The following is a 25,913-nucleotide window of genomic DNA, read 5'->3' on the forward strand; positions in this document are numbered from 1 at the left end:
TTGAACAGTCATCTAATGGAGAACAATTCAATTAGCATTGTCCTTTTAACACCTTTTTAGAATAAAGCCTTCTGTGGGCAAACCTACAATCCTTCCTAGTGTCTGTGCTCCTGTCCTCAGCCTTTCCTTTATTAAACTGTCTTGTTCCCCCAGTAGCACACAGGCTCAAATGATGGAGATTCAATCAGGCTGTCCTTGGCAATAGTGAAAGCAAAAAGATGCTCTTCCACCAACTGTACCGAAAGGACACGGTTCAGGAATAACACCTGCACTGTACATTTAAAGCACATCTAACACCCATTCAAATGGGTCCCCAGGATTCTGTCATGGGTTAGGACTCGGTTTCACCTGCTGAGCAGCAGCCTGAAGGAGCAGAAGGCAAAGTGACTCCACCTGCTGCTGATCAACCTTCTTGCTCCTGATGAGAACCAGCTGGCTCCAGCTTTCTTAAGCAGGGTTTCCAGCCTCAGTTCAGCTGCTGCAAACATCCCTGGCCGTTCTTAACCAGACCTTGCTGATTCTTGCTTCTTATGACCTTAGACCCTTGGCTTTCTTGACCCCCAGATCATCTGACTATGTGAACTGAGATGCTCCTGACCTTAGGACTGGACTGGACCTTGTATATGGAGTCTGCCTCCAGGCAGTTACCCCCCGCCCACTGAGACTTGGCTGGTTGGCTGGCTTCTTCCTCTACTGAGCTCTGTCCCGGCAGCCAGATTCTGAGGGAAGGCATGGGTTGCAACATGGAAGGGAGAACAAGCTAGTTTTCTCCTGCTTGGGAGGGTAGGACTCGAACCAATGGCTTCAAGTTACAAAAAAAGGAGATTCCAACTAAACATCAGGAAGAACTTTCTAACACCAAGAGCTGTTTGACAGTGGTACGGTCTCCCTCAAGAGGTGGTGGACTCTCCTTCCTTGGAGGTTTTTAAGTAAAGGTTGGTACGGTCTTCTGTCATGGATACTTCAGCTGATATTCCTGCATTGCTGGGAGTTGGGCTCGATGACCCTTGAGGTCCCTTCCAACTCTACAATTCTACAAGTCAATTAATGGGTGCTAAACATGCTTTAAATGTATGGTGTGGATGACTGTCCTTTTCTCTCCTAACATTGTAGCTCTGTTTAGCTTGTCTTAGCTCCCTCCACATCTAAGCTCTCAGGGCATGGAATGCAAGATGCTGTAGTCAGTTTGTGGGTTCTATAGTTGCACTTCTTCTCCTTTTGTCATCAGCCTTGGCTTCATCAGCAGCCTGATCACCTCAGGCTTAAGATTACCTGTAGCCAGTTAGCCATTGTAAGAGGCAAGTCAGATATTCCATGCCCCCTACCCATGTTGGAAGATCAGCATGACATCTGGTAGAAAATCATATATGTACAGACCATGATTACTTCAAGGTGACTAGCTACTGTTCTACTTGTATTAGCTGTACCTAAAGTTCTGCTATTCACAAACACAGGAAAATGTTATTTTCAAAAGGGAGAGGGTTGCATTTTTCTTATGTTTAAATCAAGCTCCAGTTCATTCATCCTATTAAATTTTAAATATTTTGTATTTGAAGCTCTGTGCTAATATTTTATTCTAGAAAACATTTCATTATTTCAGTTGGTGTGATGTGCTGTGGAGAAATTGTCCTCATAATGTAACTCTTCAGTCTCAGTAGGCAGGCATTAGTGGAGAATGGAGGATGAATCATTGTTGAGAAGCTGTATATTTTAAAGTTGAAATCAATGTACTTACCAGTGATTCTCGACAAAAAGCAGTTTTGATGTTGACAATTTCCCACATATTCTTTGTGTGCTCAGTATATCTATATGTTACACTTGTCTGAATATTGGCATCCAACAGTATTTAATATCAGGCATGTAATGGTGTTAAGTACTTAACAGCAGTGTTCCCCAACCTTGGGCCGGGCCTCCAGCTCCCATCATCCCTAGCTAGCAAGGCCAGTGGTCAGGGATGATGGGAGTTGTAGGCCAAAAACAGCTGGAGGTCCAAGGTTGGGGAACACTGCTTAACAGTATAGATGGCATGAACACTGCTTAACAGTATAGATTGCAATGTTGTTTCAAACTTCCTACCTTCTGGGAACATTTACCATACAAAATCTACCAAGGAACCTCTACATGTTTGACAAAGAATCCCAGGGCATTGCATAGGAATCTGGAAAACATGTTGTAGGGCAGGGATGTGAAACTTGTGAACCTCTAGATGTTGGTCTCCCAGTTCCCATGAGTGGATCTCTATCCTTGTTCAGTTTACATGGTGTTCTGCCAAGGGGCAGGGTTCTCCTTTTTTTGAATCTGGATCCAATAAAACACACAGATGGAAGAAGAACACAAAAAAAAAGTATGCTTTAATTTTCTAGATACAATCAGACAAACGTAGCGTACCTGACCAACGCCCAAACACAAATCTCCTCCTCTTCTGCCGCCCGGGGCTTCAAGAGAGCAGCGGGAGAGATCCCTCACACCAGAAACCCCACAGCACCCAAGACCTAGTCTGTGGCGAAGCCCCAGTCTGTCCCCTCCATTCCCTTGCTTATATAGCTGACTTAAGTTTGATTGTTTTCACCTGGCCATCAGGCACCATTCCCGAATGGTCAGGGAATCAGGCACCTGAGTGTGGCTTGGCCAAGGTCATTGGCAGCTGAAGGTGTTCTCGACTAATTGCATCCTCCTCACAAGCAACCTTACTTTGCTAATTAGAGGAGGAAAAGGGAATAGGACATGTAACCTGACTCCTCGTGATTACAAAGATCTTCCGCGAGTTTCCACTACACTCCACCCCTTAACATATCCTATTTCCTTTTCATCCTCGGTGTCATTTGATTGAGTATAGCCCACATAGGTTGCACCTTTGCATACAGTTGCTTAATTTTAACAAACAAAAAACAAGTGAAGATCATGGAAATACATATAATCACCAAAACAATGATAACCGGATGCAAGGCCAGGTTCAAAATATTGGTCATGGTGGGACTCCATCCGGAGAATATGTCCCACCAATGATGCACAGTGAGATCCCCAACATCTCGCATCACCCGCACTAACTCTGCTCCCTCATGTTTAATTTTTAACATCATTCCTTTAATCAAATTTACAAAGAAAAAACTATACTCATGACTATCTATATGATCCCCCCTCAATCTGTCCTCCGGAATCTTTATCCCGCCAACTCCCCTGCGTTATCCGTTGTATTCCATGTAATGGACCATGACAGCGTAAAATTATCATACGTCCATGGGATGGAGAAGTACAGTCGTTTGCCAGACATCATCCATGTCCCCTGTCCAGTCACATTCATACATCTGCCATGGATGCCGGGGAGCCATCGCCTTTGAGACAGAGCTGGTTGTTCACACAGCAGCAGCGTAGTCGTGTTCAACTCAGGAGGATTCGATTGATCATAGATGTGCGCACAGAGGCAGACTATTACCCACCACCACCAATTCATGGTGTCCTAGAAGCATATAATAAGAAAATTATTATGGCGTATTACAAAGAAATAGGAGAGTCATTATTCTCGCCGCTTCAGCTTGGCTGCATCTAAACATATGGGTGCAGTAGCATTTGCCAAAAGCACCCAGTAGGTGGCCCCAGGTCCCTTACTAACAATCTCTCCAGGTCTGTTTGGCTGATCGGGGTATACCACCCATACCTTCTGTCCAGAGGTGAGAGTGGTATCTGTAGATCCAAACTCTCCTCTCCTCCTGACAGTAGATGGAGGTGGACCTGGTACTTCCTGAATATCGGGTACACTGATACGCTCGCAAATGAGTTGCGCTATTCGTTGTCCTGTTAGCAGAGATGCATCTTGAGTGCTGACATTATGGAGGAGCACCTTTACTTCTCCTTGGTAGTCGGCGTCCACCACCCCTCCTAAAACCTGCAAGCCTTTTAAGGCTAGGCTGGATCGAGGTGCGATGCGCCCATAGGTTCCATGGGGAACGGTGACCCCAATCCCCAAGGGTACTAGTACCTGCCCTCCGGCTGGTACCACCACATCCTTAGGGGTTATGAGGTCAGCCCCAGCACTATCGGGCGTCGCTCGGAGGGGTGGCTGGCCATAAGGTTGGAGTTTCCAGACCTTTAGGTACTCCACTGGTGCTGGCGCTGGCAAACTTATCATTCGTTGCAATGGTGTTTGGCCAGCGCATAGTGGACGGCTATTTAGTTCAAATTCCGCCTGATCCAGAACTTTACCCCACCCCTTCAGGGTATGGGTGGGGGTCAACTGTTTAAGCTTTTGCTTTAGTAACCCATTTAGCCGTTCTACCAACCCAGAAGCCTGTGGGTGGTGAGGAATATGATATATCCACTGGATATTCCATTCATTTGCCCAATCTTTTACCTCTCCCCCTGCAAAATGACTCCCATTGTCACTCTGTACCTGAAGGGGCGCTCCATACCTCCGTATTAACATCTCCAACCCCTTTATGGTGTTCTGCTGGTTCGCTCGTGCGCAGGGGTAAGTCAAAAGATACCCTGAAAAGGTGTCTACCATGGTTAATGCATACTGCCAACGTCCACATTTGGGTAAGGGTCCTATATAATCAATCTGCCATATTTGCCCAGGACCACTTCCCCGATGTAATTTTCCCATGGGTGTCTTAGACAGAGGCATCTGTCTCACCTGGGAGCACACTTGACAATTAGCAACCACTGTGGCAGCGGCACTCACTGAACATGGAATGCCTCTCTTGATGGCCCATTCTTTGGTGGCTTTGGCCCCCAGATGCCCTGCCTTGACATGCGCCCAGCGTGCTAATACCAATAACTCTTCGTCTTCGTCTTCTGGAGTAGCTGTCCGTACTCTTGCTAACCGATCAGCAGCCTGATTGTACAGGGCAACAGGTGTCCCTGTGGTATGTCCATCTACATGTCCAATGTGCATTTGTACTTTTGAGAGCATTTGATCCAGTTTTATCCAGAGGTCCTGCCCCCACAATGGTCGGTTGTGGATGCAAAAGCCATCCTGTTTCCACTTTGGAAACCATACAGTCAGCCCTTTAAACACAGCCCAAGAATCAGTATAGATATATACAACATCCCCTCCTTGCTCAATTGCATGTTCCATGACCATTAATACAGCCATTAACTCAGCATATTGGCTGGACTTCCCTTTTCCTCCTCTGGTCAGAGTAATTTGTTTTCGAGGATTTAAAGCGGCGGCACGCCAGACTCGCTCGTTTCCCTGGTAACGGGCGGAGCCATCGGTGAACCAGACTTCGTCATGAGTAACCTGCTCATACGGGGGAGCTTCCTGTGCTGGGGGATCTTTAAGTTCTAAGCTAGGAATTTCTTGGATTTCTTCCCCTGTAGGAGTCACAGCCAACACTTGCTCCTGCAGTGCGCTCACCCCATGAGAACCAGGTCTAGCTCTTTCTGCAATATACCACTTCCACAAGTTGTACATTTCTGCAGTGGGAATGCCATCTATATCTTCCTTGCGAACCCCTGCTTCCAATAATTCCAAAAACATCTGCTTCCTCGTCACCTTAGGGGTGGAGGATGTTTTATCTGTCCTGGTGAAGGACTTCTTATCAGTCCCTGATTTTCCCTTCTCCTGTGCTATTCGGGCGCGGGGTTTAGCGACATTTTCTCTCTCTGCCTCCCCTAATTGTCCTAACAAGAGAGCAACTTCACCAACAGGTCTCCCTTGGGCGGGGCCCAGCAGCGCTAACAATGGGCCACGCATATGTGAAGGTGCGCCCTTTAACAGCCGCGCCCTCATGCCGGCAGTGAGACGCTGACTCTCTGGTCCCTGGAACCCTTGCTGATAGATCCCAGCCTGCAAAGCCATGCCACGCAGCTGTTCTATGGCTTCCTCAATGGTTTGCCAGGGGCCTGGCTGTTCTTCCCAATCCATTGGGGCGGGGTATCTGGCGTATACAGCCTCTACACACCACTGAAATAGGGAACCTGTTGCACCCAAATTAGGCATGCGCAAAAACTGATTAACCAATGTATCACGAGATAGGGTCCCCAATTTTACTAACTCCTCCCCCGTCAAGTAAAGACTGGTAGTTCCCTGGTCCCACAACCTAACCAGCCATTGGCTCAACCCCTCCCCGGGTTTTTGCCTGTTTGTCTTCGCCATTTCCGCCAACTCCTGCTGAGTGTAATCCCGTACTATCCGGGTGGCCTGGGCCGCTTGTGGGTTACCTGGCGGCCCCTTACTCTTGTTGGTCACTAGAGGACGTGCCTCAGCAACCCATTCCTCTTCATTCCCCTCATCTTCTCCCTCTGTCCATTCTGACTCCTCATCACTAGAATCCCAAATGTCCCCACTCCATGTCTTGGGGTCCCATTCCCGGGAAGCAATGAGGGCTCTAACCTTCCGAGGGTTAGGGATACACTTCTTTCTTACCCGCTTTGGGTGTTTCATTTTAGCGAAGCGAATAGCCATAGTGGCAGCCCGCTCCTTAGCCAGTTCTTCCCTCCCCCGAGCGCTTTCTAGCACCTCCTTAAGAATTGCCTGCTGGTCCTTTAAAGCAGCGATGTCCTCTAATTGCTGCTGTACCTTCCTCTGAGAGGCTTCTAATTGCTCCCAAACACTCCGGAGCGCAGTGAGTAGGACCCATCCAAGCCCCCCCACTGTCTTCTGCCCCGCACCTTTCTCTATCCCCATTAGCTGCAAACACTTAGACACAGCCATAGGGGTAGCACCTCCAAACCCAGCCATCTCAGCATCCCATGACACTGGTGGGGTCAACTGGTTCAAAATTTGAGCCACTGGTGCCCAAGCACTAGTGCTGGGCCAACCAGGGATATGGCTCTGGCCATCCTCCTGCCTAGGGCTTTTCTTCTTCCACCAGGGCATTGTCTCCAGATCCTGCTCACAGCGCCAAATGTTCTGCCAAGGGGCAGGGTTCTCCTTTTTTTGAATCTGGATCCAATAAAACACACAGATGGAAGAAGAACACACAAAAAAAGTATGCTTTAATTTTCTAGATACAATCAGACAAACGTAGCGTACCTGACCAACGCCCAAACACAAATCTCCTCCTCTTCTGCCGCCCGGGGCTTCAAGAGAGCAGCGGGAGAGATCCCTCACACCAGAAACCCCACAGCACCCAAGACCTAGTCTGTGGCGAAGCCCCAGTCTGTCCCCTCCATTCCCTTGCTTATATAGCTGACTTAAGTTTGATTGTTTTCACCTGGCCATCAGGCACCATTCCCGAATGGTCAGGGAATCAGGCACCTGAGTGTGGCTTGGCCAAGGTCATTGGCAGCTGAAGGTGTTCTCGACTAATTGCATCCTCCTCACAAGCAACCTTACTTTGCTAATTAGAGGAGGAAAAGGGAATAGGACATGTAACCTGACTCCTCGTGATTACAAAGATCTTCCGCGAGTTTCCACTACACATGGCGGTGTGTTGCATCTCAGTATCATCCATTGTGAACTGAGAGCGCATGCCCAATATCTTCCTGGAAATTCAGTATAGAAACTTCATTGTGTCACACTGAACAATATTTTGTGCCAGTTACGGAATACAGTGGTACCTTGGGTTACAGATGCTTCAGGTTACAGACTCTGCTTACCCTGAAATAGTACCTTGGGTTAAGAACTTTGCTTCAGGATGAGAACAGAAATCGTGCTCCGGTGGCCTGGCGGCAGTGGGAGACCCCATTAGCTAAAGTGGTACCTCAGGTTAAGAATGGACGTCCGGACGAATTAAGTTCTTAACCCAAGGTACCACTGTAATATTTAACAGTAAGAGAACATTTGATGAACAGTTGGACATGTAATGATTGACATCTGCCAGCATTTCATACAGGACAAAGTAGGGGTGTCTAAAAGCAACACGCCTTATGTGTTGTAACCCTCTGCCTGGCAAAAGCAAGACATTCACCGTTTTAAAAAAATACATATTTCCTCTGCCTTGTAATCTTGCCTTGTATAGGCAAATTGAGGGAGCCACACTGTATAAAATACCATTGTCCTTCCATAGGCTCTTATTTATCTAGCATGTTCATTTAGCATGCTCACCAGACCTCTAAGGAGCTCAAGACAACATGCATGGAATCAAGCTGTTTTATATCCAAAAGAACACTGTGCAACTTCACAGTTTATATGGTGCTTGCACTGAATTTTCCCACAGTGAAAACACAAAGAGCGAAAAAGAGTTCCATGTTGTTGTTGTTTTTAAAAAACCCATCGGAATATGTACCAGGAATTCTCCAGTATATGTCCTTGAACATGGGTCTGTCTGCATTTACTATGCTTGGTGTGCTCCAATGTAATTGTGGCAAATCCATTTTCTGATTGAAGTGGCCAGGAACCTCATTATTGATTGGGAATTTGGACATAGGTACCTCTGGTCCTAATTCAACACTAAGCTACATTGGCTGCTTTCATGTTTGCGTACAAAAGTCATACTTTTCTCTTTCTGCATCTAGGAATAGGGCCGCCTCTAGATGTTAATGCTGGATTTTAGAACTAAGAGAATCCTTTGACATTTGTATGGGGCTGTTGGACAGTGGAACAGACTCAGTCGCATGAGAGATGGTGGACTCTCCTTCCTTGGAGATTTTTAAGCAGTGGTTGGATGGCCCACCTGTCAACGTCTGATGTAGTAGAGATTCCTGTATTCCAGGGTGTTTTGACTATATGACTCTCGGTGTCTCTTCCAACTCTACAGTTCTATGATTTTATGTAAAATGTAAAATTTGAAATTTCATATGGACTATGGAGTAGTATGCTATTCCTGTTGATCACAAGCTTTTCACATACTTGTAAGTTCGAATCTTCAGGCTACAGATGGCTTCCCTCCTGGTAACTCTACATTTCCAGATAAACATGGGCCCAATCCATATTACTCTTATAAAGGAGGAAAACCTAGAGTTTTATGAACTAGGCAGCTCAGACTATAGAAAGGTACATGTCAAAGAAATATGTGTTGAAGTTTTTAAAGTATGTTGCCAGTAGGCAATGTGCCTATCAAAAATCGTGACAGATGTGCATTCATGTCATGAATCATCTCATAATCAGACAGGCATGCTCACTTCCCCCTGCACTTACATTGCTTTTAGCATTAACCTTCTAAACCCGAAGTTTGATGGGAGTAAGTAATGCATTGTATATAGTGATTAGCTTCCCAGCTCAACGGCATATACACACATTTGTATATTATTGCTTCTAGGATGGAATGGGGAATCTGAGAGTCACCAAAAAAGGAATTCGACTTGAAGGTATATCTGAATTTCTACTTCCATTGTATGTGAAAGAAATCCATTCTCGAAAGGTAGGTTGCTTTGCTTAAATAAATAACAAGTTTAAGGCTATTTTTGCTTTCGTTATTTTCACTCAAAGTATTGGCTTTCTAAGATACCTTTAAATTGACATTTAGGTGAGGATTCCAAATGTGTTTCCTTGTGAGCCTTCAGTATAGAGGCACACAGGGAACTTAAAAGCTAATCTACCTCAATGATAAATTTTCACTTGACGATACCTTGCAACATTTCTAAGGTGAATATTGGTTGTGCTTGCTTATTCTGTGTGAAAGCCTAGTTCCTCAGAGTGACATAGACAGTTATGACATAGGTAGCTGATGTGTGACATGGCCCAATGCGTTTTGGAAACCTTAACTTCAAATTGTGTTTTTCTGCTGCCTTCGCTGTAAAAAAAGAACTTGGGGATTTTACAAATTTCATACAAATTCTACTCTTGAATGCAAACAGAGGTTCAGAGACCCATCACCAGTCAATACAAGCTGCTAGGAAACTACAAAGCTATTGCCTTTATGTCCTGTCCCAACAAGGACTCCTCTAAGTTAAATGACTAGGTATTTACTCAAAAAAAGAAAGAAAACTAATACTATAGCAGTGAACTACCGGTAGATATATATTGGGAATGTATCATTCAACATTCAACTTTTAAGAATAATCCAGTAGACATCATGAGCAGATTGGTACATTTGGAGCATATGTTTGGCCTTTTCCCGGAGAATTTATTTCCAATTAAGTATTCATGCTTGCAACCTTAGGCCATAATTTAGTGTAGATGTAAACATGCTTAAGCCTATTGAAATCAACAGGCCTAAGAATTCACTGGTGTGTGTCCACTAGTGAACAGCTTTATAATAAAACAGAGGCTGGGAATGTTCTAATATGAGAAGTATCTCATCCAAAAGTACATTAGCTAAAGCAGCCCATCACATTATTGTTTAGTATGTAATTGTTTTACTGCTTAAAGTAGGCCATTACAGAAAAACAAGGGACATTATAAATTCTGCAGAGCAAGCCAGCTATTACAATTCTGTCATGTGGCAACGGAGTTCTTAAAGATATATTTTTAGAAGATCTTGTGTTTTGCTTTCTTCAGTTCATGAGTTCTTTCTCGAATGCCAATGCTAACCAGTAATCAAGGAGTGAAGCAAAAATGTTTCGAGTCAATGAAGTGTAGGGAAATTTAATATATATTGCTGTTCCAAAGTTGTCAGGAATGAAGAGCTATTTAAAAACTTGTCAGCCCCAAGAAAGGCTACAATAAGCCCTGATTTAAACGCTCGTTGAAGTTGTGTACGTTTTATAAGCTGTGTCCTAGGCACCAGCCAGGGAAGGCACATGTCTGAAAGTTACTTTTTAATTGACAAAAGCACACAGAAATTTCCACGGTCCCATCCACCCACACTTCTAGGCCCCAAGCAGCTGTTCCCAGGTCTGTGCCCTGCAGAGCACTTGCAGCAACAATGGGACCACACAAACCCAGGTTGTCTTCTCCTACATGGAAACTATCACTGCTCTTCTTTCTTCAAGCCCCTCCTGGTTCTAGAAGACACTGGGGCAGTGGGTGGTGAGGATTCAACTGGCCTGTCCCTCGCCTGAACAGTCTCTTCCTCTGACACATCCTGCACCCCCACCTCTGACGGCTCTGGCCATTCCTCTTCTGCCGAACCTCACAGCCTGTGCCAAATTCCATAAATCACTGCCCTGCTCTCCAGAGTCAATCCCCAGGCTTCCCGCCTCTGTCACACACTCACCAGAGCCCTGCCCAGACCCTGACACCTGCCCTGGTCTAACAATATGCTGGGAAGTCTGCTGTTTCCTCATTTGGGGCCATGTTTGTTAACATGTGACTTGAACAGGGACAGTTTATTAGACTTGTGTCTCCAATGTAATAAGCAGTCCACTGGTGGCCCCATCAATCCTGATTCAGATTGCACCGCCATGCCCCATTGGGAAGAGTGGAATATTGAGAATTTATATAGGTCAGATTTTTTTGTAAGCCACTTGGGGAATTTGTTTCAAAGATGGGATATAAATTCCCTAAGAAATAGATAAAATGGAAATTTCATGGCTGAGAGAAGGGAATGAAGGAGGGCCTCCATCCTCTTATCTCATTTCTTTACACTCTATCTCTTCACAACACAAATCTTCACTTCTGCTACTACTAACCCCCCCCCCCTTCTGAAACCAGTTCTCTGGCTCTTTCCTTTCTTCTCCCATTCCCTGCTCATGTTTTAATGGATGGCTCAATCTATTTCAGGTCTGTGCCAATTTCACATAATCATGGATTTGTATGAATAAATCCATCCCATCTGGTTTACATATTAAAGGGACCCCTGACCATTAGGTCCAGTCACGAATGACTCTGGGGTTGCAGCACTCATCTCGCGTTACTGGCCGAGGGAGCTGGTGTACAGCTTCCGGGTCATGTGGCCAGCATGACTAAGCTGCTTCTTGTTAACCAGAGCAGCGCATGGATATGCCGTTTACCTTCCCGCCGGAGTGGTACCTATTTATCTACTTGCACTTCGTGCTTTTGAATTGTTAGGTTGGCAGGAGCTGGGACCGAGTAATGGGAGCTCACCCCGTTGCGGGGATTCGAACCGCTGACCTTCTGATCGGCAAGCCCTAGGCTCTGTGGTTTAACCCACAGCACCACTCGCATCTCTTGGTTTACATATTAATAAACAATTTTTAAAAATTATACAAAACTCTTATTAAATGCATATATATTTATAATAAATACCAAATTTAGATACATATTCTAGCACCAAATATGAATTTTAGGTTTTTTTCAGTTCATGCTTATCTAAATTTGTGTGTGTGTGTGTGTGTGTGTGTGTGCATAACCAAAAAACAAAAAGCATTGCAAAATTCAGAGAATTGCAAAATCCTAAGACTAATTATTTTCAGATTTGTGCCATTTTGTCTAGCAAGTACAGATCACATAAATCAGCATCAGAATGTACAGAAATCTAATTCCTTAAGCGTCTCTACTCTCATGTTGTCTTACTTTCCTCTGCACACTCTGGCACTGACTCTGTCCAAGTATTTAAGAAGCTTCCCCCCTCCCCGCTCTCAATCTTTCTAGCTGTCTCTCTGTCCTTCCCCCTCCTCACCAGTGTAGAGCTTCACTATTCTCTATAGCAATTCACATTAGCTAAGGAGAAAGTAAGAGGGACAGAGTGGCAAATTTATTCTTTGTGGTCTCTGTGCATTCTTACCTATGAGTTCTGTGCTAGCATAAAGCACCCCAGGAACATTCTAGAGATCTAGCTGGAAACTGGTGCCCACAGGCTCACTAAGGAATGTAAATATCTCCACGTTTAGTTGGGCATTGACCTGAAATCGTCTGTGACGTGGTAATTTCTAGTCTATTTGGGAGAAGAGCGTGAACTGAATTTGTGACACTTCCTGAAATTTACTCAGCAGACTTTTGTAATTGGAGGGCATCGTTGTGGGGAAGAACAGCAGGTATCACATGATAGCCATCTTTGTAGCCTCAATTTTAAGGGCAGGCAGAAATAGTTGCCCAGCATCATTCTGTAACACCTAAGGTGTCCGTTTCTACACCCCCTATTGCTCCTTGCCCTTGGACCTGTGTTAATTTCTAAACCTTCCTCAAAGAAAGCAATGTATGAGCGGCCAAGGAGTGACACCGACAACTTTCTGCTTCTGTGGTTGTTTCTGTTGCTCATTATGCTTTGGCACCTATGCAAACAGTTCCACCTACAGTGATTCCCACACCCAGAAATACTGCTTCCTGTCTCAGTGGAGGTTTCTCCAGAAGTGACAATGCCTGAACCTATACTGGACAGGCTGCAGTTCCTCCCCAAGTCCACAGTATGGCACTGGACATCTTTGTGGTTGTGTGTCATTCACAGAAAGGAAGGTATGAGGATGCTGACACTTTTCATTTTGGTTTGCACCTTCAACAAAGCACCTTATGCCAAGTAAGTTGGGCACGTAGTGTCACTCCTCTAAGATGCTGAGACCAGGGTCACTGAGATCATAAATATGATTTGAGTAGCAGACACTAATTAAACGGTTCGTGCTATTCCCCAAGCTGATAATTCCACACTCAAGTTTGTGCTGGCTCAGGGATGGAGACTAGGAAAAGCCTACTCTTAAGCATCAGCTTCCTGATTTCCTCACAGAAGCCTACCGTTAATAAATCTGCTACCATCCAAATAGGCTATTAGCAACTCCCCCCTCTCCTATGATGATCATTCTGACTGCACCAATGTCAACCTTCAGCAACTTTTTCTGCCAGTCCAAATCCACCCCTTTTCATTTGCTTTTCAACTTTATTTTTCCTGAGGACATTGGTGCCCTCCACCAAGCGGGTTGGTGAACCAAATGTGGGAATGCACAGAGGCAAAATAAATATGTTCGCTACCTGTAATGTGTGCTCTTCAAGTGGTCATCTGTGTAATCTCCCAGCCTTCCCCTGTTTCTAGTGTCCCTCTAGATTTTGTTTTGGGGTGTGGCTATAAAGGACCTCGGCAGAAGAGGGCTTGCCCCACCTTTTGAACACTAAGCAACTGATCAGATACCTCACCTTGAGGGGAGGAGGCACAAATACCAGCTTCCTAGTCTGAGATCTAGAATGTTACAGTTGTTCTGCACAGGCACAAAACCATACATGGAACAAATTCCATATTCTCCTTGGCATTTGAATAATAAAATTGTTGTTACTGTGGCCATTTTAGCTGCAATTGTTGGTGCCATGTGTGGAAAGGATATCATTATACATTAGTTATTATGAGCCGAAGATCTCCTTTAGTGTTTTAGTATTGATTTTTAATGTATTTATGTGACACTGCATCTGTTTGAAAGTTTTTGTTTTACTTTACTTCAAGGCACTGATAGAAAGCAATGGAAAAAATGACTGAATGGCAATCTCTTTCCCTGTTATTATTTCCCCTAGCCATTAATTTACTGTTATGTGCATATAGCATTGTCTTGGGATCCATTCAAAAGTGTCTGATGGAACAAGTGTGTATGACCTCAGCTACACCATACATTCAAAGCTCTCTTCTATCACTTTAACATTCATGGTGTCCCCAAATATTTCAGGGAACTGCAATTTGTTAAGAGTGATAAGATTTGTTAGGAGACCACTTCCCTCACAGTTGTTGTTGTTCAGTCGTTCAGTCGTGTCCGACTCTTTGTGACCCCATGGACCAGAGCACGCCAGGCACGCCTATCTTTCATTGCCTCCCGTAGCTTGGCCAAACTCATGCTAGTTGCTTCGAGAACACTGTCCAACCATCTCATCCTCTGTCGTCCCCTTCTCCTTGTGCCCTCCATCTTTCCCAACATCAAGGTCTTTTCTAGGGAGTCTTCTCTTCTCATGAGGTGGCCGAAGTACTGAGAAGAGAAGGCTCCTCTTTCCCTCACAGTATGACTGACCATTCTCAGAATGGCTTAACAGTGAATCCCTCTTCCCAGGGAACTCTGAAAATTTGTGAGGGCAATAGGAGTCTCCCAACAACTCTCAGCACCCATAACAAATCATAGTTCCCAGAATGCTTTGGGGGGAAGCCAATATCTGTTAAAGTTCTGTAAGAATGCTTTAAATGTATCGTGCATATGGGACCTATCAATCAAATCTTTATTACAGTCATAGACCAGCATAAGTAGGATGCAGTACAATAATTTAAAATCTGCAAAACGTTTTGGAAAGCTACAATTATTAAAACAGAAGGTATATATATATAAAAGACCATAAGAATCTAAAAGAACATTAAATGGATGTGGAAGAGCATAAAAGGCTATGACTATCAATTACAAAGCATTCTGATATAGGTGTTCATTAAAACTAGTTTGTGGTGCAGGTCATCATCAGCCGGTGAATTTTGACCACAGCTATGCAGAACCTTGTTTTTATATAATCAACTTTCTATTTTGTTCTGTGTATATTGTAATGTTCTTGTGTTGCTATGGCCGATGGCTGACGCAAATAAAGTTTCATGCATTCATTCAACCTGGCAACATTGTACCTGTATATTGTAGCAGGGTTGGTAGATATGGGACCTAATATGTGTGTAGGAGACAGGCAGGCAGGGAAAAGATGCTTAAAATAAATTAAACTTTTGATCATAGTCATTAAGAATCCAATTGCATCTTTGGGACGGGAATTGTTATATGCCCTCATACACACCAGTACATGCTGCTGTGTGCTGGTGTGACTGCATTAGGACCTTAGTAAATAGATAATAGATAATGATGTTTTCCTACACTTCTAAAAATGTATTTTATTTACAATATTTTGCACAATATTTATGTTCAATGTATATTTACAGTATTTATGTACAAAAGAAACATAAAAGATAACATCAATTAACAGCCAGGTTGATGTTTCCTATTAATTCTGACCATAAAAAGAAACTATTAGGACATAGATGATTAAAATTGGGGGGGGGGGGGTCGCGGACTAACTAATCATAATTTTTAAGTAAATCGTCAGTAATGAGGTTACTTCAGTGTAGAGAAAATGCAAATACCTAACCTCTGATGATGTACTTAGCACAATCAAAAGTTTATGGTTGCATAAATGACCTCTGTATAATTTATTTCATATTATAGTTACATAAATGAACCTCTGTGTAATTAGATTTCCTTTTTTATAAAAAGAAAAAAATACATTTTAATGTGAAATGCAACCCCATGAGTGTAAATCAAAGTGGAAATTAAACTACGGCTAAGAAAAGTGTGACACTATCATAAGGCATGAAACCTTTTAAATAAATTGACTACAAATTTACATATTATTTGAGCGCACAGAGCTGAAGTACTGAAAGGAGTTGTGTCCTGTAGGTCAAAAGGTGTGCAGAAGGGCGAAGAGGCTGAATTTTAGAACCACACAACTATCAGGAAATTTCCCCAGGCTAGCATGTGTATTCTTTAATTTACAATTTGGAAGCTGAAAATGCATGTCCCATGTAAGCAGCATAACTACAGTATGTTAGCCAGAGCCTCTGGGTGTTTAATCACGGTCTGATGCTGGAGCAAGCTCCTACATGCACTCAGGGCTCAGAGATTCTTCCAGAAGAGATTGGAATGAGTGTCTCTCCAGCTTCTACTGCATTTGGTCAACAGTAAAAATAAAATTCTGGGCTTACTATGACGAGCATAAATACTAGGAGTAAGATCTTATTTGCTAACCCGCTCAGCTCAATTTCTGCAGGACTTCTGCCAGTGCTGAAGTTTGGTGCGAGGCTTCAGGTTCAGAGAGCCAGTGTGGTGTAGTGGTTAAGAGCGGTAGACTCGTAATCTGGTGAACTGGGTTTGCGTCTCCGCTCCTCCACATGCAGCTGCTGGGTGACCTTGGGCCAGTCACACTTCTTTGAAGTCTCTCAGCCCCACTCACCTCACAGGGTGTTTGTTGTGGGGAAGGAAGGGAAAGGAGAATGTTAGCTGCGTTGAGACTCCTTCAGGTAGTGATAAAGCGGGATATCAAATCCAAACTTCTCCTCCTCCTCCCCTTCTTCTTCTTCTTCTTCTTCTTCTTCTTCTTCTTCTTCTATTATTTAATAAGATTTATTAAATTTCTCTATTGCCCTCCATCCAAGGATCGCAGAGTGGTTTACAGTTAGGAGTTCAAGATGGCATACTTGGGTCTTCCCCCTCCTTATTTAACCCCACAAACAACCCTGTGAGTTAGCATAGGCTGAGAGGTTGTGATTGGCCCAAGGGCAAGTTTTATGTTTGGGGGTGGGGATTTGAACCCCGGTCTCTTGGGAGCAGGCCTATCTGGGACTTTTCAGGTCAAGTAACAACCCTAACCTTTAAAGGTTGCAAGGGGAAAGGATATTAAACAGAAAAAGCACAGAGTTGCTCCCTAATGTCCTGCTCCCCCCCCCCCCACGGCTCTCCTGTACCTTCAACAGCCACCCATTAGAGATCCATCTGCTGTGCACCTCAGAGATATTTCTCCCTCTCCTTCATGCCTCTCAAACGCATTGCTTGTTTTTTCCCCCTGCTGTCTCCATTCACATCATAACTTCTAGCCTCTTGGTCTACGTGAACTGTAAACTCTTAAAGAATGTGACCTGGTGGGTGAGAATCTAGCTTAGCCACAGAATGCTTCTATATTGGCAAAGATTGGCCGGAAATGTTGCCTAGCAACAGCAGAATAAGCAAGTCCATTGACCAAACTTGGCTAGAAAAAAAAAATGCATTTTTAAAGTAAAATAAAATAAATACTACAAATATGTAGTACACATCTCAAAGGCAGAAGCACCTACCAGATATTCTCCTTGACCTAGATCAGCAATGTGTTCTCCAGAACACACAATACAAAGAGTGAAATCTTTCTGGAAAATCTGCCCCAGCAAATTTAATGTAAGACAAATGTACAATGCCTGTTGGATATTTAACTAATTTAAAATGAAGCATTTAAACAACCCCTTCTACCCCATATTCATCATGGACCACACTCAAATCTTTCTCTGCCAGCTTTCAAATCAATCTGTTCAGCCATTTTCAAAGTACAGTATAAGCTGTAGAACCATTACCTGTACATTGACAGAATGTGATTTACTCGACTCACTTTTAACAATACAAAATCTAAGAAAAATACAGTTATATGTGAGCATATACTTTTTTACCTTGATGTGACTTCAAAGGAGTGCAAAAGATGACATAGAAAATGTATGACCCCAGTTGCAAAACAGCTCTCCCCCCTCTATATATATTCCCTTAACATATTTTAGCTGACCAAAGACAAATATATGTGTGTGTGTGTGTGTGTGTGTGTGTGTGATTTTTACCTATATTGGCACCTATTTATAATGAAGTGTTGGAGATAAACATAAGTCACTTCTATCTCCTGTTGCACCACAATCACCTTTACTTAAGTCTGGGTTTGGCTGAATTCAGGGCAGAACTTGTTTTTACTTCCAGGGCTCATGGGGGTGGGGAAGAAAGGAATGTAGCTTGGTGTTGGATCACATACTTTGAATGCAGAAGGGTCTAAATTCAATCCCTAACATCTTCATTATCTGAAAACCCTGAGAAGTGTCAACAGCAAAGCAAACTGTTGCGTGACAACATTCTTACTTTTTTTCTTATACGTGATAGTTGTGACGTTATTCCCAGAAAAGTGTTTTTCAGGTTGCATTTTCATGAGTCTAAAGCTAGAGTAATTTTTTTTTTTGTTAAACCATATATGAATTTATGGGGTGGGAGGATTGGAAGTATCTTAGCAACTTCTGTGAACTAAGTTTTGTACTGCTGGCTTTCAACCTACTGAAGGCAACGGGAGCTACCTTTTAAATAGACACTGACATATCTTAAAATAGGATATAGGTCCACTCACTTTTTTCCCTTGGGTGGGAGCTATCACTCAATGAAAGAAAAAGACATAGCACCTTGTTTCTTTATAAGTAACTGCCCTTCTGCACAGTAATGGATACTACTAAGCTCCCCTTTGATAGAAAGGTGTTGCCCAAGAGATAATGATTCATGAGTTGCTCAATTGCCTTTTCATAGCTTTTCATGGGATGCACAAGGCCTTAGTAAACTGCAGGAATAAATTTCTCTGAAGGCCATGGATCACATAATTTTCTCTTTATAATCTGAAAACAAATATATGGATTATAAAGTACAAAAGTGTCATTCGGTAATAATGTAGTTCCTCATCCTCTTGGGTTTAGTCTACGATGGCTTCATAACCTTTTTTTATATATATAAAAAGACATTTGGGGCCTACTGTCATTCTTGCTGCTGTTATTTTTACCTATTTCCTTTCCCCTCCAGCTTCTTTAACTAATTCACACACCTGGGACTTTGTGAAATACCTTCTAGTATACCCAAAGCTTTCCTAGCGCAACACATGGTCTAGTGGGGGGGGGGAATTATTGTGAGCCTTTTCTACAGGATCTTCCTATTATTAGAAGCCTGTGAACTTGGAGGCGCTTCAGTCTGTGTTAAGCTTGTGTTTGTCTCCTTACATGCCGTGAATTAGAATGATGTTATTCTGAAAGTCCCATTTATATTAACCAAAGGGCTCACAGTGCTGTATATTGCATGTCCCTATTTGCTAAGGCAGTGGAATAAAAACACTAGCCCAAGAAGCCAAAGCAAAACTCCATTTAATTAATGTGGCACAAATGACTATGACTTTCATTTTCCAGCATTGTTTCTAAAAATGCACCTGAGAAATCCTGTTTTGAAATCGCCTAGTTAAAACACACACAGGAGGTCATGGAGCAAACCGGGGAAAGGTGCTTCACATAGTAGTTTCTTGGCACCCCTCTGGGCACTACATAAGCTGTTTTGTGTTTTGGCACAGAGGGTGGGGGCTTAGGCAATAATCCTCCATGTGTAAATGTCAGCATCCAGCATTTTCTACAACTGGAATATTCATTGTGGCATATATACTATTTGACACAATATGGCTTAGACACTGTTTGGCTATAAGCACACCTGAATTCTCCCTATCTGAAACCCTGCAAAGCTCGGTGGCCCGTTTAAAGTCAGTCTGCTCAAGTAAAACTAGCCAATCTAAAGGAGAAAAGAAAGATGCTGTGGAATTCTGGCATGGCATCCTGTTGTGTCTCCTGTATGAATTAGCATATGCACAACTCTTGCTAATTTTAGTAGTGACTGAGTTTGACTAGCAAAAGTAATGTATCAGAAAATTATTCTCTGGCACACCCAAATACAAAATTCCAAAGCAGTGCTAAAAATAAGGCTGCGTGATCTTTATTGCTTATCTTTTTCTTTTCTTTTTGCATTCATCTGTTTACTTTGTTCCTTCGGTTATACAATAGTACAATGATTGATGAAACCGTTCCCCACCCCCACCCCAAGATATATTGCTTGCGTAGGGAAAATATATCACTTAAATTACATATAACTGAAAAATGGAATCTTTCCAATCTGGGCTTATCAACAGCAATTTGTATTGTAATAGTATAATGAGAGGAGTTGCTTTGTTCACTGATTGTAAGAAGATGTTTGGAAAGTGTCCAGAATATGCTTCTAATGCTCAGGAAATCCATCTTAATTAGCTTTATCTCATCATTCAGGGTGCTTCCACTATACTGACAAAGTATTTGCTTTGTGTATTTCCAAGGGCAGGCAGATATTATACATGCCACCTCAATCTCTGAGCAGTTTGAGAGTCAAGGGGTTCCATGTGCTTTCAAGCAGAAATCTGCATACCCACCCTTGTCGGGGTTTGGGTGCTGGAGCTCCTCGTGCACAAACTTGGACTGCTCATGCACGATGGTACCAGTAGCGGGGAAAGCGGCCAGCGTTCCGCGTGCTTTTGAGCACGGGCGCCGGCCAAGTCTCACAATCCGAAGGAAGCTGAGTAAGCGGGTGATGACTCCGAAGGTGCATGAGTTCTTAATTGCCTTCTAACTAAAATATTGCCTCGAGAAATAGAGGGTACCCTGAATCTGAATAGATAGATCAACTCAAGGAAATTAAAAATTTTACCTTAAACCTTTACTCCCCCTTTTACCCCAAAGAAAGACAGACACCGGTTATATCTTTAGTGGCTTCGGCAGAACCCGCGTAGGCTCGTCCCCTAAGCTAAGTTCTCCTAAGCTCAAAGTCCCTGCGCGCCCAATCTTCCGCGAGGCTAACTAAATAATACTAAAACCGAAATATCTTCCACAAGCCTATCCCTAGACTAAACCTAAAAGAAACCTAACTAAGCTAAACCGAATGATCTTCCGCGATCTAACTCTAACTAAAGGAAAAACCCATCCAACCCATCCAGCCCGCTCCCAATACCCTTAAACTAAACTTGACTTCAACTAAAACCCACTAAAACAAACGATAAAAACGACGACGACGACGTGCCCAAGCGGGGAGCCTCAGCCTTTTATTAGGGAACAGATGTGACATCACGATCGATGCCTCAACCAATAAACCACTGTTGCTGCCCTCCAAAAAGGCGGGAAGCAAGTTTAACGCTCATTAATAACTTTGAACATGACGGGGACTACAAAATAAAGGCGGATTAATCTCATTGGTGAACCAAACTGTTCATTCTTACTTTCACTTTTGCTTTTGTGCGTAGTAATACCAAAAGTAGTTCCCGAAAACCTCATTAAACAAATAAATAAAGTGGATCCTATGGCGGGATCCGTGCAACGTATTCCGACACCCCCTCTCTCTGCTTGCTGCTTTGCTTCTAGTTCACATCCACTGCAAACTCAACTCTAGACTATGGCTTTGTCCTCCTAATTATCTGAGAGTTGAGGAAGGGCCCCACCCATTTGCCATCTCATACATAGCCTCCCTTTCCTTTCCTTTCCTTCCCTTTCCTTCCCTTCCCTTAATGGCCCATCACCCAGGCGATCGCCTCATCAGGAAGCTAGCCTGGCGTATATTATAACACCTGTTGGATCCAGACATTAGAGGAGTCTGGCATAGGGTTACCAGATGTCCCTGGTTCCCAGGGACAGTCCCCAGATTTGCATATCTGTCCCTGGACAATTCCTCCCTAGATGTCCCCAGGTTTGCAAATCTGTCCCTGGGAAAACGTGGCTGTGGCAGCCTCAGCAGCCCGAAGCCAGCTTGTTTAGTGCAGTTGCTCTGGCTGGCTTCAGGAGCTGCTGGCTGCTGTGCCGCCTGCCGTTTTTCCTGCACCATGGCAGCTCCTAAATCAGCCAGAGCCAACTGCATTACCGGCAGGCCCCTCCTGGGCAACGGCCGCCCTCCCATGACTCCGAGCCTCACCTAATCTGTCAAAACAAAGGGGGAAGGAGATCGGGAAGGCTTGGAGTCACAGGCGGGTGGTGCACCGTTGCCCAGTTTTTTTAAAAAAAAACAACTCTGGCACATTTATGTTTCACAGGGTGCGAAAGAAGGCTTTACATCTTTATACAATATCCATGTGTGCTGGGCCCAGGGGTCTTTTGCCTCACCATCCCCACTACTGACTCCCTGTTACTACTCAGCTTCAAAAAAGAAAAGAATGTGTCCCCGGATTCATTTAAAAAAATCTGGTAACCATAGTCTGGCATCCAGTTTAACACACACCAAATTCATAACTACACCCACTCACCCACACACCGATCCTAGTGTTTTTTTGTTGATACCTAGGGTTACATCAGTAGGGTTGTTTGAATGTGTTGTTTGATTTTATGTTCATGTGCCCATTTTTAAATGCACGTTTTGTTGTTGCCAAGGGGACAGTGCTTCTTTAAGATTCAGAACACAATGAACACACAATGGGATGAAGGCTAAAGATTTATTAAATAGCAAGTGAACGTTTTAAAGCATTGGCATTATCTTACTCCCTTATGATCTATAGTTGATAAAAGTCCTGGCAACAGCAGCTGTGATCCCTGAAGATGGAGATGGAGCTGTGGTCTGCGCACACCACTTTCTGCGGTCCAGCCTGTGCAGAGGTTCTCATGAACAGATGTGTTATTGGTTCTTATTCCCATCAAAGTGACTATTGCAGCTACATAAGCCACAGCTGGTGTTGCTTTTGACATATCAGTTTCCCATCAGATGAAAGACTAGCTAGTACTTGGCAGGTAGTCAGCACAGATAACTTCCAAGGAGCCCTCCTTACTCCAAATGTCATTCTCAACGCAGTCACATCTCAACAAAACTACATGTGAGAACTAACTAGGGAATAAACAGAATTAGCCTCAGAAATACTTGGGCCTTGGTATTTAAATCATTATGAGAGGAGCAATTGCTGAGCCCCACACCTCTCTCCTTAATATAACAATAGTCTTCCATAATACAATATTCTAGGAGGACAGATTCTGCTCTTGAGCAGGCCTAGCAAGTGGCAGCAAGAGGAAGGAATTTTTCATTGGCGGTGCCAACTGTGGAATTTTTTACTGGGGGTATTTATCTGGCATCCTTGTCCTCGAAGGCAATTTTAAAATCTCTTAAGTCTTTTAAAACGAAATGGATGTTTTAGATCTGAGGAAATGGGGAGGCTCCATTGCTGCAACAGACTTCCTTGCATACAAAGGAACTTCCTCTTCCCTCCTGTTTCCCCTAGCAGCACCCTTCTCACCCTCAAAATCAGCTCTGGAGGACTGAGGGATTTTTGTTTTTCTGAGGGGGAGAAGGAGATGAAATGGAAGCTCTGTTATAAATTCACATTGTGAATTTCCACGCTGGTGAAGGGTGATGTACAAATGCTGCCAATAAATAAATGTAATGTTGTGGGGTATACTTCAAATGGTCGGTGTCCTCAGCTCGAGAGGCAAACTAGCCATGGACTTCCTGCTAAATTCTCATTCTTATCAGCAGCACTCATATGCTCAGACAGTACCTGAGATCATTGGTGTTGAACAATTTAGCAGACTCTCGCGTTCTCATCCTGTACTTACATCTTTTATGCACAGAAAGTGAGGCATAATAATATCATGTGCACTTCTTCAGAGAAGCGGGCAATCTTGTGAAATAGTTGGATAATTCATGGGTAGTGTAAAATCAATGAGAGAGTGGTTTTGGATGGTCTTTTGGTAGGTAACAAGAGTGGAGAAAATGAGGCCTCTTATTTTTCTAGTACATCTCAAACAGGCCAACACCACCTTTCATCCACGTTAGAGTCTATAACAAAAGAACTTTTATTTAGCTTTCCCTGCACTTTTTTTTAATAGGGTGGAGTGAACTTATTGATTCCCCTGGTGCCTCAGAAAGATGCATTCCCCTTCACCTATAAAGTTCAAAGGCTATTATCTCCATTTGAGTGTTCAGAGGGGCTTCCTGTGCTGGAAAAATCTAGACCTAAAACAATAGTCACCACAAAAAGTTTTTTTTTTATTTAAAAAATCAATACATGAGCCATGATGCATAGCCAATTCATTTATTACATGTCCTGGTAAATATTTAAAATGGATTCCCAAAATGGGGTGGGGGAATCATTTTGAATATCAGTTTAGAATGTTTCCCTTTAGTACTGTGATATTTGAGTTGCCTCGGCAAGATTAGATCTTCCCAACATCTTAGGCCTGAAAAGAACACTCTGTTCTGCTGAAGGAAGAAAAAAAGGAGATTGACTAGGCATGCATCTCTATAAAAATAATGCATGGAGAGAGAGGGGTTTTTCTCCTCTCATAACACTAGAACTCATGGAGATCCAATGAAGGTGAATGTTGGAAGACTCAGACAGATAAACAAAATGATTGCTTCACACCACTGCATAAATTACGGAACTCGTTCCCACAAAAAGTAGCAGTAGCTACTAACTAAGTTCCCCCCTATGAATTGTATGATTTTATTTTGTTTTAGGAGGTATCACTGAGTAGTTCCATGCACACACATCTTTTCTAAATTACTGTTCCTCAACATAATTCCTAATGAGCAAATCGAATAATGTCACCTATGATGCCTCGGTATGCTTTTCTGGTTCTGTGATTAAATTGGACCTTTGTCCATAAAATCCATATCGGTCAACCAAATTTTTTTCTGGTTAGCCTTCAGGATATTATTAACACTGTAAAAAAAAAAAACAAAGTCGTCTATCCCGTACTATTCTATCTCTCAGCTTGATAGGGCACGACTGTAATGAGTTGGTTCATTGTCAATGAACACTATATAATGTTGTCTTAATCACAGACTCTGCCAGTGGGGACCACTCATTCATACTTTTACTGGAGCCTGTATCATATCTGCCATGAAATTAAGTTGGCTGAGCTCCACAGATCTTGATGATCATGACGTTGCCCTTGATTTTCTGTACTTCACTGCAGCTTTTCTGAGGTCATCCATTTGCAAAACTATACCTTTTGAGCACATCATTTTTTGTGTGTGTCACAGTGTCACTCATTTTATGAGTTCACAGAGTCATTGGTCCTTTGCACAGATGTCTGACTATTTACTGGAAATGGTGGGATATTATTACCCAAGAAATTCATTCGAACTGAAAAAACCTCCAGGGTAATCATCAGGGATCTACTATCATTTTCTATAGTGGGATGGAGGAAACAGAATGACTTAGAAGAAAGGGGTTGTGAAAACCCCTTTTCCAAGTTGTGAAGTGACATAAAACCATTTCTTAATGTTTATTTAAGCCATTATTCTAATGGTTCTATATTTCATAAAAATGTAAAAGGTTATGCCAGTGCATTCTATTGAAATCACTTTAATTTATTTAAGTGTGTGATTGCTTGTGTTGTGCATGTGGTGCCTGCTACAGTTTCTCTTGTTTGCAAATGTGCCATGATCCAAAAATATTAGCGGGTGGCGCTGTGGTCTAAACCACTGTGCCTAGTGCTTGCTGATCGGAAGGTTGGCAGTTCAAATCCCTGCGACGGGTAGCTCCTGTTGCTCGGTCCCAGCTCCTGCCAACCTAGCAGTTCAAAAGCACATCATCGTGCAAGTAGATAAATAGGTACCGCTCTGGCAGGAAGGTAAATGGAGTTTCCTGTGCGCTGCTCTGGTTTGCCAGAAGCAGCTTTGTCATGCTGGCCTCATGACCTGGAAGCCTGTGCGCTGGCTCCCTTGGCCAGTAAAGCGAGATGAGCGCCGCAACCCCAGAGTCATCCGTGACTGGAACCTAATGGTCAAGGGGTCCCTTTACCTTACATAACCTACCAGGATAGTTTCAGAATGCAGCCAAGGTTTGACATGTTATGTTGGGAATGTGTAGGGCATATTTTCTTTTGACATGCGGCTGCAACTAATCTAGACTTACTAGATGTACTCCAGACTTAACTCATGCCAAAATCCTGAAGAAAACAGCA

At 43.2% G+C, this 25,913-nt stretch overlaps 1 protein-coding gene across 2 annotated transcripts in view; it reads left to right on the plus strand.

Moving 5' to 3' along the window:
• The window catches only part of SGCZ (sarcoglycan zeta), a 543,025-nt gene that overhangs the window by 412,346 nt on the left and 104,766 nt on the right, over positions 1 to 25,913 (plus strand). The window contains exon 3 of one of the 2 annotated variants that reach the window (XM_033160661.1): positions 9,144 to 9,245. The exons of the other annotated variant lie outside the window; for it this stretch is intronic. Within the exon in view, the coding sequence (XP_033016552.1) occupies positions 9,144 to 9,245 (102 nt within the window). The remainder of the gene's footprint in view (positions 1 to 9,143; positions 9,246 to 25,913) is intronic. 2 annotated transcript variants of the gene reach the window in all.

This window comes from Lacerta agilis, chromosome 9, assembly GCF_009819535.1.
Source record: "Lacerta agilis isolate rLacAgi1 chromosome 9, rLacAgi1.pri, whole genome shotgun sequence".
Classification (NCBI taxonomy): Eukaryota; Metazoa; Chordata; class Lepidosauria; order Squamata; family Lacertidae; genus Lacerta; species Lacerta agilis.